The sequence below is a fragment of the Danio aesculapii genome, chromosome 10 (genome assembly GCF_903798145.1).
Source record: "Danio aesculapii chromosome 10, fDanAes4.1, whole genome shotgun sequence".
Classification (NCBI taxonomy): Eukaryota; Metazoa; Chordata; class Actinopteri; order Cypriniformes; family Danionidae; genus Danio; species Danio aesculapii.
Window position 1 is genome coordinate 21,924,408 of NC_079444.1, and position 18,874 is coordinate 21,943,281.

General features: G+C 36.9%; 1 protein-coding gene across 28 annotated transcripts in view; it reads left to right on the forward strand.

The window, feature by feature from the left end:
* LOC130235780 (protocadherin alpha-C2-like) overlaps nucleotides 1-18,460 on the forward strand; it is a 235,343-nt gene extending 216,883 nt beyond the window's left edge. For 13 of the 28 annotated variants that reach the window (XM_056466268.1, XM_056466257.1, XM_056466258.1 and 10 more), the window contains exons 2-5: nucleotides 9,958-10,016; nucleotides 12,344-12,397; nucleotides 14,646-14,764; nucleotides 16,772-18,460. In XM_056466268.1, the coding sequence (XP_056322243.1) occupies nucleotides 9,958-10,016; nucleotides 12,344-12,397; nucleotides 14,646-14,764; nucleotides 16,772-17,001 (462 nt within the window). In that variant the 3' untranslated portion in view covers nucleotides 17,002-18,460. Of the gene's footprint in view, nucleotides 1-2,091; nucleotides 4,674-4,903; nucleotides 7,445-9,957; nucleotides 10,017-12,343; nucleotides 12,398-14,645; nucleotides 14,765-15,833; nucleotides 15,875-16,771 lie in introns of those variants that run through there. The other 15 variants (XM_056466272.1, XM_056466273.1, XM_056466264.1 and 12 more) reach the window with 8 other exon arrangements.
* Nucleotides 18,461-18,874: the final 414 nt, after the last annotated feature.

Genomic DNA, 18,874 nt, shown 5'->3' on the forward strand with positions numbered 1-18,874 from the left:
GTTTCATGAGCCCATCTCAGACTACAGAGAGAAAACTATTGAGCCAAACAGGAAGAGCGGCAAAATTACTTTATACCTGATCATTTCTTTGGCTTCCGTGTCTTTGTTGTGTGTTATGACATTTTTCATCTTACTGGTGAAATGTGCGCGTGGCAGTAGAGGCGGCTCAAGCTGCTGTATCAGAAGGACAAACTCTGATTACAAAAACCCCAACAGAAACCTGCAGATCCAGCTCAACACTGACGGGCCCATTAAGTATGTGGAGGTTCTGGGAGGAGATATGATGTCTCAAAGTCAGTCCTTTGGCTCTTATCTCTCTCCAATGTCCGAATTCAGTGATCTCACCCTCATTAAGCCCAGCAGCACCACAAACTTTACAGACACGCTAAACACGCTTGATGCGTCACTACCAGACAGCGCGTGGACGTTCGAGAGTCAACAGGTGAGGCAAATTTCATCATAAAGGCGCTTCATAAAATGTACATCTGTGCTAGCGTAAAGCAACTTTCAGCACCGTGGACAGCACCAATTGTTCTTTTGTCCAAAAATTGCCACTTTCCTACAATAGAAAGGCACTTTTTAACTCTACCACCCTCCCCTCGTACGCACACGCTTGTTGCTCAAATGGTCAAAAAGTTTAGGCTTATTTCATACATAAGGTCTTATACTATAGGCTTATCTCATACTTGACGTCTTGTGATGTACAACACGCTCGGACGCTCGAGAGTCAACAGGTGAGACAAACGTAGATAAAACCGAGGTAATGCTTACAAAGACACTATATATTATTTGCAGATTGCAGTTAACGTGATGCAACTTTCAGCACCTTGGACAGAACTGTTTCTTTCTCGCGTTTGTGTACGTGCATTTGTGACATAACAGGACACAAATCCGTATAATGGCATACACTGTAAAAAATGGCCGTGATTTCAACAGTAAAAAAAAACTGTAAAAATGCTACAGTAAATATCTGTAACCTGGTTAACAGATAACCGTAAATTGACTTTCCCAAAATTCCCTGCATGGCACGTTACTTTTTATGATTTTTGTTGAAATTACTATGGATCTTTTTAATTATTTCTCCATCAGTTATTTACATTAGAGATTTATGTTACATCTAACGTTGATAAACAATGTTTATTTCATGACTTTAATTTAATGCGTCTTACCATACTGGTGTTTAGGAGCTGTGTGAATGACACTGAGCACCGTCTACACACTAATACATTTTTCTGCTTGTGGAAAAAGTTGTTTGTGATGAGGATTGGTTCATTATGTAACTTTCTCATCACCACCTGCATATGGCTGTGTTAACGTGTCTATCTGTGTAACAAATGATGTCTAGATGTTGGTAATTCAAAATACACACATATTACCTCTATAAATTAATGAAATACGGTATTTTACTGTAAAAATTAGATTGTTTTAATGGTTAAATACTGGCAACCCCAGCTGCCGTTTTTTTACCGTAAATTTTACGAATTTATTTTTTACAGTGTAGGTATGACACAGGTATTATAAGTGGTGAAATATGAAAACATTACTGATGTCCTCATATCTCAAAAAGCATCTAAATCACACAGAATTATTTTTTTTTTTTCAGAAAGTAAAACTGTACACAGTTTCGGGATGATTGGGTTTAGGGGTAGGGTGGAGTAAGAGTGATAGAAAACACCGGTTGTACAGTATAAAAACAATGGAAACCTATGTACAGTAGCCACAATTCACAAAAACAAACATGTATGTGTATACACCTGCAAGTCAATCCAAATGTTCAAAAAACAATTTTGTAATTCAAATATGACATTTAAACATTATTATTATTTATTATATTATATTATAATTTTATATTTGTTTAAAGAGAATATATCAAATTAATGTGACTCTTGTATTATAGTCTTGCAATGTAAAACAATTCACAGTTCTTTGTGTAATTTTGCAAGCAGGTGCTGATGCTGCGCCTTTAAGAGGCTGATGTTTTGCCATTGGTAGTTCAAATTTATGTGAACACCAATCACAGGCCAGATTGCACAAAGAGATCTACTCCTTCCCCCTCTGACATTACTGTTTATTGCAAGCATTGCAGAGAAGAGGGATGCTCTAATCGCTCTAATAAAAAATGGAATATAACACATTATTGAGACAAAATGGACGGGCTAATCTGTCGTATTGGTTGGATCCCTAGATTTGATCAGCGCGGAGAATCGTTTGGATTTTAAATCAAAATGACAAAGAGGGTGGCATTCAAATGGTGGAGGCATTATTTGCTCTTCTTTTTTCTCTTTCTTCTTTTGTGGAATACGACAGAAGGACAGACTCGGTACTCAATTCCAGAGGAATTAAATGTGGGCGCTGTTGTTGGAAACATTGCGAAAGATTTAGGTTTAAAAATATCTGAGCTGTATGACCGTAAACTGCGAATAGCTTCTGAATCAGGTAAACAGTATTTCAGTCTGGATTTAAGCAGAGGGCAGATTGTGGTCGATGAGAGAATCGACAGAGAGATTATTTGTGGTGAAAACGCAAATTGTCTGTTGCCTCTTCAAATCGTTATCGAGGATCCTTTACAACTTTATAGAGTGGAAGTCGACATACAGGATATTAATGACAATTATCCGCATTTTCAGTCCACGGACCGTGTTTTAAAGATAGCAGAATCCTCTGTTCCTGGCATGCGCTTTCCTTTGGAGAGCGCAGTAGACCTCGATGTGGGCAGTAACTCTTTAAAAACGTACACATTGAGTAAAGACGAATGTTTCAGTTTAAAAATAAAAGATCTTGGCGATGGGCGAAAGATACCAGAATTAGTATTGGAGAAACCTCTGGACCGTGAAAAGAAACCGATGCATCTGCTGATGTTAACTGCTTTAGATGGAGGAAACCCGGTTAGATCAGGAACCTCACAAATTAATGTCACCGTGCTGGATAACAACGACAACAACCCCGTTTTTGAGAAAAATGTTTACAAAGTAGCTATTGCTGAAAACACAAACAAAGGTACGACATTTCTAAAAGTTGAAGCAAAAGACGTAGACGAAGGTGCAAACGGAGAGATAAAATATTCCTTAGGTGAGCACACGTCTGACACTTTGCGCTCGTTGTTTCAAATCGATGAGAAAACTGGGGACATTTTTCTAAACGGTGAACTGGATTATGAAACCACTCCCATGTACAACATTGAGATAAGCGCCAGAGACAAAGGTGTGCCCGAAATGGAGGGCCATTGCACGGTTAAAATAGAAGTGTCAGATATTAACGATAATCCACCACAGATACTGCTTACGTCTAAACCGAATCCTGTGCGCGAGGACGCTCCAAGCGGGACAGTTGTAGCGTTAATAAGCGCAAGAGACACTGACTCTGGAGACAATGGAAAAGTCAGATTGCATACACAGTCTGACCTTCCATTCATTTTAAAAACTTCTTTTTCAAATGAATATTCTTTGGTTACAAACGGTGATTTAGACCGTGAGAGGTTTCCAGAGTATAACGTGGAAATCACTGCATTTGACTCAGGCTCACCATCTTTGAGTAGCAAAACAATAATTCCTGTTAAAATTCTTGATGTCAATGACAACGCCCCGAAATTCTCTGATAACGTGTATTATGTATACGTGACGGAGAATAATACTCCAGGTTCTATTATCTGTTCAGTGTCCGCCAAAGACCTTGATGTCGGCGTAAATGGTAAAATATCCTACTCTATTGAGAACCCCAAAGGCTGGGATACCCCAGTCTCGTCGTATATGTACATAAACGCTGACAATGGAAGCATATTTAGCATGCATTCGTTTGACTTTGAAAAAATTAAAGTGTTTGAAGTCATCGTTCAGGCTAAAGATCATGGATCTCCATTTCTAAGCAGCAACGCAACAGTGTATGTGTTTATTTTGGACCAGAACGACAATGTACCGTTTGTCATTTACCCGTCCACATCCATGAGCTCGGTCTCTCAGCAGAGGATGCCTCATTCTGCTAAAACAGGGCATCTCGTTACTAAGGTAACAGCAGTGGACGCGGACTCGGGTCATAACGCCTGGCTGTTCTACAGGCTCAGGGAGGCCACGGACTCGTCTCTGTTCAGTGTGAATTTACATACGGGAGAGGTGAGGACTAAACGCGCTGTTTCAGAGCACGATGACTCCTCTCAGAGACTGGTCATAGAGATAAAGGATAATGGAGAACCGGAGCTGTCCACTACAGTTACGCTGGATATACTAATAGAGGACGGGTTTAATGAGCCAGTTTCAGATTACTATAAGAAAAATGTAGAGCCAAGCAAAAAAAGTGGAAAAATAACTTTGTATCTCATCATCTCTTTAGCCGCCGTGTCTTTGCTGTCTTTGGTCACGTTTTTCATCTTACTGGTGAAATGTGCGCGTGGCAGTAGAGGCGGCTCAAGCTGCTGTATCAGGAGGACAAACTCTGATTACAAAAACCCCAACAGAAACCTGCAGATCCAGCTCAACACTGACGGGCCCATTAAGTATGTGGAGGTTCTGGGAGGAGATATGATGTCTCAGAGTCAGTCCTTTGGCTCTTATCTCTCTCCAATGTCCGAATTCAGTGATCTCACCCTCATTAAGCCCAGCAGCACCACAAACTTTACAGACACGCTAAACACGCTTGATGCGTCATTACCAGACAGCGCGTGGACGTTCGAGAGCCAACAGGTGAGACAAACTTATATCTAATGATCATAAAGGCGCAGCTTAAATGTACTGACATCTGTGCTAGCGTAAATCGTTTTTCAGCACCGCGGACAGCACCATGTGCGCTTTTGTCTGAAAACTGCAACTTTCCTCCAATAGAAAGGCACTTTTTTAAACCCCACCCCTCTCTTCTCGTCTCACATACCCACACACGCTTGTTGCTCTCAAGTGCGGTATTGTTAAATCAGAAACGTGCAGCAAATGATCCAAAACGTTTAGGCTTACCTCATTCGTGAGGTCTTTTGAACTCTATATTATGCATAAATTAAAACAGAAAGGAGTCTATAGCTACTAGTAAAGAAATGGCGAGTAAAGAGTTTTTTCAGAAAACTATGGACTTGACAGCAGTTTGGATGGTTCTTAATGCTTTGTGTTTTGCAACACACGCTTCGGAACTTTTATATTCCACAGCGGAGGAATCTAAACCAGGAACTATTGTTGGACACTTGACTAAAGATTTAGGAATGGACATACATATGGTAGTTCTTAGACAGATGCGCATAATCTCGGAATCTAATGATAAATATTTTAACGTGGACCTAACATCTGGAGCTTTGGTGGTCAAGGAAACAATGGACAGGGAGATTTTGTGTGGAGGACGTTTACATTGTCACATTCGGATCCAGATTTCTCTTCAAAATCCGTTGGAAATGCACAGCGTTTCGATTGAAATTGTGGATGTTAACGACAACGCGCCACAATTCCAAGGCCAAAATACTTCTTTGGAAGTTTCAGAAGCGGCAGCTCCCGGCACGTCTTTCCGCCTAGAAAGTGCGCATGACTCGGACGTGGGAGTGAATTCACTGCGCGCTTATTATCTCAGTCAAAACGATTGTTTTATTCTGAAAATAGATACAAAAAGTGATGGCAGCAAAATCCCAATTTTAGTGCTAAACAAGCCTCTTGACAGAGAAAAGATGGGTGAATACAGATTAATTTTAACTGCAGTTGATGGTGGCAGTCCAGAGAAATCCGGCAATAGTGCTGTTTTTATAAATATTCTTGATGTCAATGACAATGCGCCACACTTTCTTAATCCTGCTAAAAGAGTCACTCTTTTAGAAAATTCTCCTCATGGAACAATAGTCACACTACTTAACGCCTCTGATGCCGATCACGGTCAAAATGGTGAGATATCTTACACTTTTGACAAATACACACCTGACAGTGTTCTGAAACTGTTCAGCGTGGATTCGGTGACAGGCGAAATTACAGTTACGGGTCTAATCGATCATGAACTCGTGAAGGTGCATGACGTCACGGTCCTAGCAAGGGACAAAGGAATGCCCCCGATGGAGGGCTCTTGCAACATCAAAATCGAGATTATAGACGTGAACGATAACACACCTGAAATTAGCATTAACATAGTTTCTTCTGTAATATCTGAAGATGTGACTTCAGGCACTGTCATTGCACTTATTAAAGTTAAAGATGAAGACACAGGCAAAAATGGCGAAGTGAACGTGCACATTCCTCATGGGTTGCCTTTCAAGATCAGTTCGCCATATAAGGGGCTTTTCACTTTAATGACCGATGGCCTTCTGGACAGAGAAGCTGTGGCTGAATACACCATCACTGTGACCGCCACAGACTCTGGTTCCCCGCCTCGCTCCTCGCAGAAATCTTTTGTGCTGTGTCTTTCAGATGTTAATGATAACCCCCCAGTCTTTTCACAGCCTTCCTACTCTGTGGACATAGCTGAAAACAATGCCCCAAATGCTCCCCTTCTGTCCGTGTCTGCCTCAGACCCAGATGTGGGTGAAAACTCCACCATTTCATTCTCAATTTTAGAGAGTGAGGCTCTACGTTTGTCTGTGTCTTCATATGTATATATAAACCCAAATAGTGGGCAAATATATGCTATTAGAAAGTTTGATTATGAACATCTGAATGCGTTTCAATTTGTAGTGCAGGTTCAGGATAGAGGAACTCCATCTCAAAGCTCCAATGCCACTGTGCATGTGTTTATTAAGGATCAGAATGATCATCCGCCTATCCTTATTTACCCTGCACCCACATCCGATGGGACTCTGCAGTTTTTTATACCTAGAACTGCCGGTATCGGACACCTAGTAAATCGTATCACATTTGTGGATGGAGATAGTGGTCACAATGCCTGGTTATTCTACAGCATCCTCGGGCCTGATGCTGAAATGTTTCACATAGATGCACATACTGGAGAGCTACGTACTGCACAAAAACTTAAAGAAGAGGACAGCAAGTCTGGTTTTAGCCTCAATGTGATTGTAAAGGATAACGGCAGACCTTCTCTTTCTGCTAGTGTGGTAGTTAACATAACCCTAGCTGAAAAATCCTCAGACGTTTCTTCTGAACGTAGGAGCTCTACCTCCAAAACAACAACTGGATCTAACCTTGCACTGTACCTTATAATCACATTATCTTTCATTATTGCTTTCTCATTCCTGGCTATCATTGCTATAGCAGTGCGCTGGCTCAGCCATCATGGTTATATGATCTGCCTCATGCAAAAACTTGGTTTTAAACACACACCTCGTGAGCACCAACATAATGACCTTCATCTGCAACTGAACACTGATGGTCCTATTAGATTCATGGAGGTCGTGGGGGCCACCCAGGATTTCCACAAACACATGTATACTCCTGGTTTGTCCACCATCTCCAGCAGGAGTGACTTTGTGTTTGTTAAGGCCCCAGAGAGCACTCTAAGCATGCGACTGTCAAAAAGACTCTTCGCTCACTCACTTATGAAGGTGAGAGTTTACGAAAATATTATAGGCTCCCATTTGAAATTTTGGGGTTGGTATGATTTTTTTTAAGCATTTCAAAAATTTGTATTTTTTTTTCCATTTATGTTTAAATGACATTTATTCCTAATGCAAAGCTGAATTTCAGCAGATATTATTCCAGCTTTAAGTGGAACATGATCCTTCAGAAAATCAGTCCAATAAATATGTCAAAACTCAGGATTCTTTGATAAATAGAAAGCTCAAAAGAATAACCTTGAATTGAAATCATAAATGCATTTACTATAAAATCTGAACAATTTAATGCATCCTTGATGGAGTATTAATATCGTTCTCTCTTTCAAATCTTTTACTGTTCCCAAACATTGGATGCAAACCATCACTTTGGTTACAAACCATGTTGCATCTCTAAAAACACACGACACAAGGTTCACATGGATGTGCTCTGAATTTACACAATTTCTCAAAAAGATTCTAGTAAGATCGAAATCATGCTGTAGGTGTCTGTTAAGTACTACTGACTCAATCACTATGACTCACTTTTTGGACTAAGCACTCTGTAATGCCAAGCAGATTAGGAATCAGGCCATGGTCTATTTCCAGGCCTATGACACAGCAGAGAATTCAAATATGAGAGTGTGAAAAGGAAATATAAAAAGTATCTGCTCAGGGGTTCATTTCCAAAAACCATCTTTAGCCAACTAAGGTCTCAAGTTTCGTCATTACAAACAGTTCGTTGATTTGCCATTTCCCAAATTTATCGTTCCAACGAACATTCGCAAACTATGTGGCAAACGTGTACGTTTTTAACTTCACCTCTAGAGCTGTAGTTAGAAACATAGTTCCTGGCTGTGTTCTATTCCCAGTACCCCCCCCAAACCCCCCCCAAACCCCCTCCCATGCCCAATTCAATTAGAACGGTGCAACATTTAAACTTGGAATGATTTAAAAAAATGCATTAAAGTCATCTCTGTCAGGTGTAGTTTGCTTTTAAATTATTTTTACATGTTCAGTTTTAGCGATCTTCATATTGACAATTGCATTCCCTTCGCAGTGCACTTTGAAAACATTTATGCCATTTTGAACGCAGACGTGGCTCTTGACAAAAGCTATAGGTGACCTATTATTTAAAAAACGGTACTTATGTTTCGTCTCCAAAGCTTGTGAAAACAAAAATATATAGCATACGTTAATGCTTTTATTTATAGTTATTTATTAAGAAATGTATCTGTACTGTAGGTCTATATGACTTCGGCCTGCGTGTTAGAACATTTCTGCAGTGGCTTGAATGTGACAAAATTGTAAAAGTAGACTTTTAATAAATAAATAAACAATATCCTACTTATAAAATAATAACAAGAATAATAAAATAATAATAATAATAATAATAATAATAATAATAATAATTATTATTATTATTATTAAGTAGGATTGTTTTCTTTTCCTAATAAATGGCCTACTGTAAATGACAACCATTAGCCTACCAATTTATATGAGTTATATATGAGATTAGAGAGTTAGCTAAGTGGTTTTTATGTTTTAGAATAGAATATGTAATGTTCTCAATAATATTTGTAAAGGAATCTTTGGCCGTTATATGTGTCGTTTACATATATTTCAATTAATATGGTAAACGAGTGCATGTTTTTAACTAATATTGGATTTTTTTTAAAATGTGTGTGCGTGTAAAACAATATAATTTTCACAAAAAAGTATGTTTTTTTTCTCTAAAGAACTTGTAACCACCCCGTTTAGAGCATCATTAAGAACATTTTCGTTATAACTACCGTGGATCAAATGATGGATCTACGACAAAGCAGCTACAGTTTTGGGAAACACTCGTCACTACATTGTTCTTTTCTCAAACGATGCATGGTACTTTGACAGTTCAGCCACGAGTTATGTCATTGTTTGGGAAAGGCACCCCAGGCACTTTTGCTGTTGTTATCTTTTACGAAGTTGAAGGAAGAAGTTGTGTGCATGTTATGCATTTCTAAATATAAGACTGTCTTTTAAAGAATTATTATGGTGCAACATAACTGAAAGCTCTCTTGCAACATAATGGCTCAACTCAGTGTGTAGGGATGCAGTGAAGTTGTGTGGTATGCTAAAGAAATATAGAGGAAACAATTGAAAAAATGGTGAAAAAAACATTAGGCATAACAGCCTCACAGCTCATATTTAGTTCGATACAGACTTGTGTGCATTCTTCCCATGTACATGCACTCACGTGTGACAGCAACATGATGAAAGTATCAATAATTCACGCACACTCTCCTCAAACTATTTACAACCCTATGTTCTTCTCTCTACTCCCCTTAACTTATTCATTTCGTATCAGCAAACAGTCCTGAGGGAAAGAAGAGGATCAAATTATACTCTGATGTCAATAACAGCAATTTGTGTTTCAGAACTTCAACTATGACGCATGGAGGAACCTCTGCTTCTGAATGGACTACTAGTGCATATTAATCTCTCAAACAACAATACTGACCAAACTTTTTTCTTCTTATTTTCAGCAAAAGCCACCTAATACTGACTGGCGATTTCCCCCAAACCAGAGGCCTGGACCCAGCGGGTGAGTGTGACATTCAATTACATGTCTTGCAAAACCTATAAATACATTTGAGATTATCCACATGGTATTACATTACCTCGATTGTAATAATTTTCATGTGATCTGTCTGATTGGAATTTTTGCATAATGATTACATAATGACAGAACAAAATCAGAGATTACTCTTAATAAAAATATGATTGCCTAGCTGTTTAGTGGTTGAAAAGAAAGGAAAATAATATGAATAAAAATGCAAATTTTCCTTCGTTTAGTGTTTTCATTAATGTATTTCATACACATTTTTACTACTAAGATTGCATGATTTCCAAGACTTTCAAGTAAATTTTCATAATCTAATGTTTCATGCAATGCCTACATATGCGTGGTAAAAAAAAAACAATGCATGTTCAAATTTATTACTGCATCTTGTAAAACATGCAACAATCTATTTAGTTTCAATTTATATCTATGTACAATTGATTTAGATAATGCTTACACCGCACTAACTATGTGAGAGTATGTGATTGGCCAAGGACAGAAAAGATGTAAAGACAACTAACCTATGTTCAAGTATACAGATATCTGTTTTCCATGACTTTTCCAAAACTTTGTGGGTTATTCTGCTCTTCCAAAACGTTTCCAGGCCTGGAAAATGCCATGTCAAAATTCCATGACTTTTCCATGGTTTCCATGACTTTATGAACCATGGTGTTTAGTCTGTTAGGAATAACAATAATACTTAAAAAATACTTTTAGGTTAAAATCTAAAATAGTTTACTTATTTCTAAGTGTTTTCATTTCTCTATATAATCCAAACTATTTTAAGTATATTTTCAAATATATAGTATTTTCAATTTTATAATCCTGAATAATAATAATAAAATAAATTATAAAAAAAATAATAATAATGCAATTGCAATAACATATGTAATTGCATTAAAAATTAATGCAAGGAAAATTATGTGAGGGAAATCCTACAAAGTAAATTCTGCCAAAAAAATATACTGTGGGGGACAAAGAAGGATTGTGCGAAAGAAATCTTAAGAAAATCCTGAAATCAATGAAAATCTTTTAAAAGAAATCATGCAAAACATCCTCCAGCAAGTGTATTATGACAGCACTAATCAGATAAAAACATACAAAGGTTAAGCAGGTACCTGTCATTTTATCCACCTATTTTTAATGCACAAGCTCGTGCATTAAATTTCCAGTAATTTTACTTTAAAGTAATTTGATTTTCAAAGACTGTTATGCTGTTAAATATTGCTAACTGCTATTTGCTATTATATTATATTATTGTAATGTATACTCATATTTGTTTATCACATTTTAAATGATTTAAATTTTTTTTTACTTGGTGTAAAAAAAAGCACAATAAACTCACAGGCCACTTTATTAGGTACACCTTAAGAGCACCAGGTTGGACCCCTTTTGCCTTCAGATCTGCCTTAATCCTTCGTGGCATAGATTCAACAAGTTACTGGAAATATTCCTCAGAGATTTTGGTCCATAATGACATGATAGCATCACACAGTTACTTCTGCAGTGACTGCATGATGCTACCATGTCATTATGGACCGAAATCTCTGAGCAATCTTTGTCGGCTGCACATCCATGATGCAAATCTCCCGTTTCACCACATCCCAAAGGTGCTCTTTTGGATTGAGGTCTGGTGACTGAGGAGGCCATTTGAGTACAGTGAACTCATTGTCATGTTCAAGAAACCAGTCTGAGATGATTTGCACTTTATGGCATGCTGCATTATCCTGCTGGATGTAGCCATCAGAAGGTCAGCCTGAAAATCCCAGTAGATCAGCAGTTTTTGAAATACTCAGCCCAGCCCGTCTGACACCAATAATCATGCCACCTTCAAAGTCACTTAAATCACCTTTCTTCTCCATTCTGATGCTCGGTTTAAACTGCAGCAGATCGTCTTGACCATGTCTACATGCCTAAATGCATTGATATGCTGCCATGTGATTGGCTGATAAGAAATTTGCGCTAATGAGCAGTTGGACAGGTGTGCCTAATAAAGTGGCCAGTGAGTGTACATTTTTACACCAACAAAAAACTAAATGAGTTCAAGTGTGTATTTTCATAATCATAAATACAATGGCTTGTTGCATATAAAAGTGTAGTTACTTTGTTAATCTACTATACATTTACCTATAGTGGCTGATGAGTCAGAAGTCTCACTCATTAAAAGAAAACACTTACTTCCTTGCTGCAAAATAAGCAAGTTTGACCTCAGAGGAAACCCATCCATGTGCTCTGGTCAGTTTGGTCTCGTCCTCAGTGGACGCAGGGTGAATGAGTGACAGCTGCATGCTCCTGTGCTTATGTTTCAGCCAACACAGGTTCCACACCCTGCAGCAGAGATGGACTCCATACGAGAAGTCCAGGTAGAGTGAAGGCGAATTGAAGGCTAGTGTGTGGTAGCGTTTGGCTTCACCTGGCGTAGCCTTCTAGTGGAATGTTGTGTTTAGGTCATTCAGATTATGTGTCCTGCAGCTTCCAGCGACATGCTGTCCAGTCTGTTCCTACACATATAAATGTGAACACAAATTACATGCAGTTCAGTTCATTTAAGGATAAGGCTTTTGGATGTATGTGTATCGCTGATAGCTGTTCGTTGCATCTTGCTCTGCGGGTTGTTGTTGCACTGTGTTTACCTGTGCTTAGTAAACTTGTTTGATTTATTTTGGCTTTGTAGAGCCAAGTCTGTGAAGTCTGTCCCTAAAGAGTAGAGAAATATTTCTGTTCTCATGTATGGACTCCACTATCAATCTGTTCGTGTGGGTGGAGAGAGCATTTCTTTTCTTTATAGCTAATTATTGATGTATTTCTGAAAAATGAGCAGCCCGTAATAGTCAAATGATACTTAAAGGAATATTCCTCCCTCCCCCCCCAAAAAAATTATTTTATCATCATTTACTCTGCCTTGTGTTGTTCCAAAACTGTATAACTCACTTTCCTTTATGAATGTTCTATGTGTGAACTGATTTTTACCCAAAGCTGGTTAATTTCATATTCTTATTTTATATAATTTGCTGTTCATACACTGATCACATTTATTTGTCATTCGTTAATACCATAAAATACCATTTATGCTTGCTAGACTGGTATAGAAATAATTTTCACTCAAAAATGGCTAAATCTATTAGTCACTTGCTGATACATTTTACAATTAATTACAAAGAAGAAGCCAGTAGCACTGTTAAAAAACATTTAAATCTTGATATAAAAAGACTGAAATAGGCATTTTTTGTAAAATATACTCCAGTGACGTGTTTTATTTACAAAAAATATATAGAATCCTTTTAAAAGAGTGTGAGGACATATTTTCACAGTTCCTAATATATATTCTTGATTTTCTTTAATATAATGTGCATGTATACCACTGCATTTTGTTTTATTACCTTAGCATTAAATAATAATAATAATAATAATACTGTTGCATGACAGTTTCTAATATAGTATCTGATGGATTAACAGCAAATTTGATGTCATATTTTTCGTAAAGTCAAAAAAATATATCTGAGCAATTCCATGCAAATGTCAACCTTGCCATAAAAAAATTTAGTTTTTGCCAAAATAGCAAAACCGTTTCTGTGCTTTGTGTAGGCTTGTATTTTACAGTGCTTTAAAAATACTCATAAATGTCTCTGTCAGTGTTTTCAAACAATTATATTTGATTTATTAAAGTCACACAAGTGGCAATTTCACATACATCACATCCATAACAGAGGTGTCACATCCATAATGGAGCTTTTTCCTCATAAATGCAAAAATGTAAAATCAAATCAAATCAATCATGTTTGTTCTACAGTGAGCCAACTCTTATCCTTTTGATTAGCATCGTTTATTTTGGGTTGTGCAGTTTAATTCAGAGAATTTCTGCAAAGTATGTTGTATACTGTAAACTTTTTAGTCACATCCATAATGCTTGTTAAATATCACATTGATATTTTTTCTGCTCCCACAACTCTGTGGCTAGTTGTTTTGAAAAATATAAAGAGATGTTTCAATATAATCTTTATACTTCCTCTGTCAATTTATATTTTGAGATTTTACTGCAAATGTCACATCCATAACGCTGGAATTGCTCATACTTCTTTTACTTTCTATGGGGCAAACACAAAGTTTATATATGTTTTAGTTTCTGTTCACCACAATAGACGTTTTCCCAATCAAGATGACATCTGCTTCTGTGAAGCCCAGAAACGTGAAAAGGGTCTATATTCATTTCAGTGTAATTGAAAAACAAAGTCTGGATCAACATGAGGGTTAGTAAATGACATTTGTCATTTTTAGGTGAACTGTCCCTTAAAATTAAGCTTCTTCTGATTTGAATGAAGGGCAAAGTGTAGATGTATGTGCATGTCTCTTGATGGAATCAGACAGAACAACTGGTCTACTCGTCTGTCCGTTTACATCATGCTTACCTCTAGCCTCCATTTTCTGACTGCACTGCACTGCACTGTCCTGCCCTGTCCCACAAAATGGCTGTCTCAGCTAATGAACTGGGTTTATGCAAACTTGGTGGCTGCTATATTTCTATGTGTGTGCTGGTAAAGGTAAAATGAAATGAAGCGCCATGAATATGTTTGAGCACATATGGAGTCACTAACCCCGCTGTCTGTCATCTAGGGCTGGAGCACGTCCTGAAGAGGCAGGTGCCAGTGCTGGTGTGATAGCGGGAACAGGACCATGGCCCAACCCCCCTACTGAAGCTGAACAGCTCCAGGCTCTGATGGCAGCAGCAAACGGTGAGTCTCAATCTTTCCTAAAATATGCATTAGAAAGCGCGAGAAAAAAAATTAGCCTTTGAACCAAAACTTAGCTTTTAAAAACAGAAACTGCATAAAATATTCATTACAATCTTCACCACAAAAATTCTTTTGGTTCATCAGCTTTAAAAGCTTTGCTTTAAATGGCTAAGATAATCTTGCTGGTTGAGCTAATTAAGCAACCTGTGGGGGCAAATCAGCCCACCGGCGTGCAAAACACAGCATATGCTGTGCTTTAAAGCAGGAAAAAGCCAGTTTGAATGTTTTGTATTTGATCCATCAGTCCTCAAGGTCAGATTCTAGTAACTATTATGTAAGAAAAGAGAAAGATAGAGTGAAAAAAGAAAGAGAGAGAGAGAAAGCAGCTTCTAGGATACAATGGGCTTTACCATTTATTTACTGTTATAGAGTCAAACTAATTGAGTGTTAAGAGACAAAGGAACCTTTCTCTCTCTCTTTTTCTGTCTCTCTCAACAGCTGCAGTCAGAATGACAACACTGCACTGTCCTTCTCTGACTAGATGAACGTCATCTTTCTCAGAAACAGAATCTCAAGAGTTTTATCCATATGTTCATATATACTAGATGAAGCCAAGCTGTATATATCGGTTTAATTTCAAGTAAAGTAATATAAATTATAGTTGAGGAACACCTTGAGTTATACAAAAAAGTATATATTAAGAATCTTAAGAACCTTTTTTTTTGCTATTTTTTTAAATATATTGTTCAATGAATGTGTTGTTGATGTATCCTCAATGGTAAAATTGCTGCCATTATTGTACATTTTTAAGACTAAGATGGTTTAATTTATGTCACTGTGGAAGGTCAATTGTAACACATCTTATTATGTAAATAGTATACTTTCCTGAATGGAATAGTTCATTCAAAAATGAAAATTGACCATATTACTCACCCTTCAAATGATTCCAAACATTTTTGAGTTTCTTTCTTCTGATAGAAGTTGTTCTGAAGAATGTTGGTAAATGCTATGGAAATGAATGGCTACATGTTTCTAACATTCTTCAAAATATCTTCTTTGTGTTCAACAGAAGAAAGAAACACACACAGGTTTGAAACAAGTGGACGGTGAGTAAATGATGCCAGAATTTTCTATTCTAGGTGAACTATTTCGTTAGTATGATCTAAATGCAATGTTTTATTGCACAGATTATTTTAACTGTTTAAAACTGCAATTAAATTAATTTTGTGTGTGTATGTGTGTGTATATATATATATATATATATATATATATATATATATATATATATATATATATATATATATATATATATATATATATATATATATATATATATATATATATATATATATATATATATATATATTAATACACATTGTTAAAACTACAGTCCAGTACCTTATGTGCTTTGGAATTACCCAATATACAAAAAATGTTTCTTTACAGCACAACATATTACTAAAAGCAATCAACAACACTATTGCAATAAAGCATGCAGACTTTTTCTTTCATCGTTACAATATACAGATGTTAAAAGTTAACATACATTTAATACACAAACACATACAGAATTTCAGTTTCATTGTGAATTTGTAATAAAGACACAGATTTAGGCTGTGATAAATAACAGATCTGCATAATTGCTGTAAGAAGACAATGTCACAGTGCATTTTACAAAAAAAATTGAAAACAGTGCATTTTAGTGTGCTATTCTTGTATACACATGTATTCTGTTCCTCACAGTGCTGCTGAGTATGTGATGTGTGTCGATGTTACGCCATACATAATGCATGGGGGAAGGGCAGGCAGAAGCAGGTCACTGAGGAAGCTGCAATGCGGCTCCTGAGTGACTGAATTATGAGCTCTGTGCCGAACCAACCCATATATAACCTTCCCCATCTCTCTCTCTCCTTCTGTTTTCTATGCTCCTTCTATTCTTTCTTTCTTTCTTTCTTTCTTTCTTTCTTTCTTTCTTTCTTTCTGTCACCCTACCGTTGCTCTCAGTAGCAAGTGAAGCCACTGCGACTCTCGGCCCTCGCTACAATCTACAGTATGGCCCGGATTACCGCCAGAACGTCTATATCCCAGGCAGCACCGCCACCCTTACAGCCAACCCTCAACAACAGGTTCTCCAGCAGGCCCTTCCTCCACCGCAAGCCCTTCCACCTACCGAAGCACCCAAAGCGGCTCAAACACCCGCCAGTAAGAAGAAACCAACCAAGAAAGACAAGAAGTAAGATGTGTGGAAGAACTGAAGATGTTGCCAGGAATCTGAACATCTCTCCTCTCCAATGATTTTGGGTTTGGATGAAGATTAAAAAGAAGTTAATAGCATTTCCTGTTTTTCCGTTTTAATGAGACAATAAGCAACCAAACAAGAGGAAATGTGTTCGGATTCCTGAAGCCCTTTCTCCGACAGATATCTCTGTCCTGTAAATAGCATACTAAAACAAGAAGAAACACACGTTTCTTCTTTTTATTTTTTGTCCCCCACAAATGTCACGTTTTAGGCTTTTTGTGTTCTTTTCAAAGCAAAGTAGATGCTTATTGTGGATACAAAATGAAACGCTGTTAGGCTTTTTAACATGATGTGCCACAGCTCTCACCTTAACTGAAAAAAGGAGTACTGAGCTGAACTATGCATTGCAAAGGGGATACAAAAGGTGAACGAATATATCCATTTTTTACCAAGTGAGATAATACATGTACATTTGCGTAAAAAAAATCTGACGGTGAGACACTGGATTGTTGGCATGGTGTTTAAAAATAGATTCAGTCTTCTCATTAACTTCTTAATAGCCAGTTAAGCAGAGCTGAATGTTAGGTTAATGACGTTTGACTATTCTTTGTTATTATTTCCTGTTAGCGTGCTAAGGAATCCTTTGGAAATGAAAGTAATGTAAACAGTGTTTTTTTGATGCTGAGAAAAGATAATCACAGCCTTTGTAAGGTCAATGATTTGGATGAAATCCAAATAGAAGGAAACAGCAGAAATGTGCTTGAATGGATCTTTGATGGAAGGATTTCTGTCTATTCATCTGCACCTATTACCACTATCGTGTATATAAAATGTGTAACCTGTCTGTACAAACATTAGAGCCACAAGGGCTGGCTGTTACAGGAATGTTTCAGTATTTTTTACAAAAAAAGCAACAAAAAAGACAATAGAAAAAAAAGATCCAGTGTAGTGTTGTAGGAAGAAAAGCTTCAAGTCCATTGACTAACCAAACTGTACATACTACAAAACTTCTGAAGACACGCAATCGTAGCTTAAGGCTTGTGGAGTATGTGCATATTTTTGTGTTTTCCCCCTCTTGATTACACGATTTTTCCTCTTCTCCAATCACCTAAAACTTTGGAAGATAACAGACAATACTTATACTGTCTTTGATATAGAGTAACACCCTTTCCCATCTTACTGTACTTTCTGTGCTTGTAATTCCAATCAGTCGTTAATGATACTGGAATGCCACTCCTGTCTGTTTGACTATGAATATCTATCTATCTATATAAATGTCTGTCTGCTGCTTGGCTACTTTTCTGTATTTGACTGTGATTTCCTTAAAAAGAAATGCTTAGCACCTCATGTTACTCTTTTTATTTTATAATCTACTATTTATATCGCTGTTTGATTTATGTTTTACTTTATTATTGGAACACTTACATTTGAAATAAAATTGTCAGAACTCACAGTCATGGCTGAGGTGTATTTTTTTAAATGCTTGGTTTGTGGACATGTGAATCCTTTACTAGTGTTCAGTGTATTTAATTTAATTTAGTTTAATTTAATTTAATTTAATTTAATTTAATTTAATTTAATTTAATTTAATTTAATTTAATTTAATTTAATTTAATTTAATTTAATTTAATTTAATTTAATTTAATTTAATAAAAATTATTTTGATTCTTAATTCTTTTTTATTAAAAATGTCTTACTCTACTTCAAAAATATAAAATGGTGTGTGTGTGTGTGTGTGTGTGTGTGTATATACAGTTGAAGTCAGAATTATTAGCCCCCCTGTATTATTAGCCCCCCTGTTTGTTTATTTTTTTTTTACAATTTCTGTTTAATGGTAAGATTTTCTCAACACATTTCTAAACATAATAGTA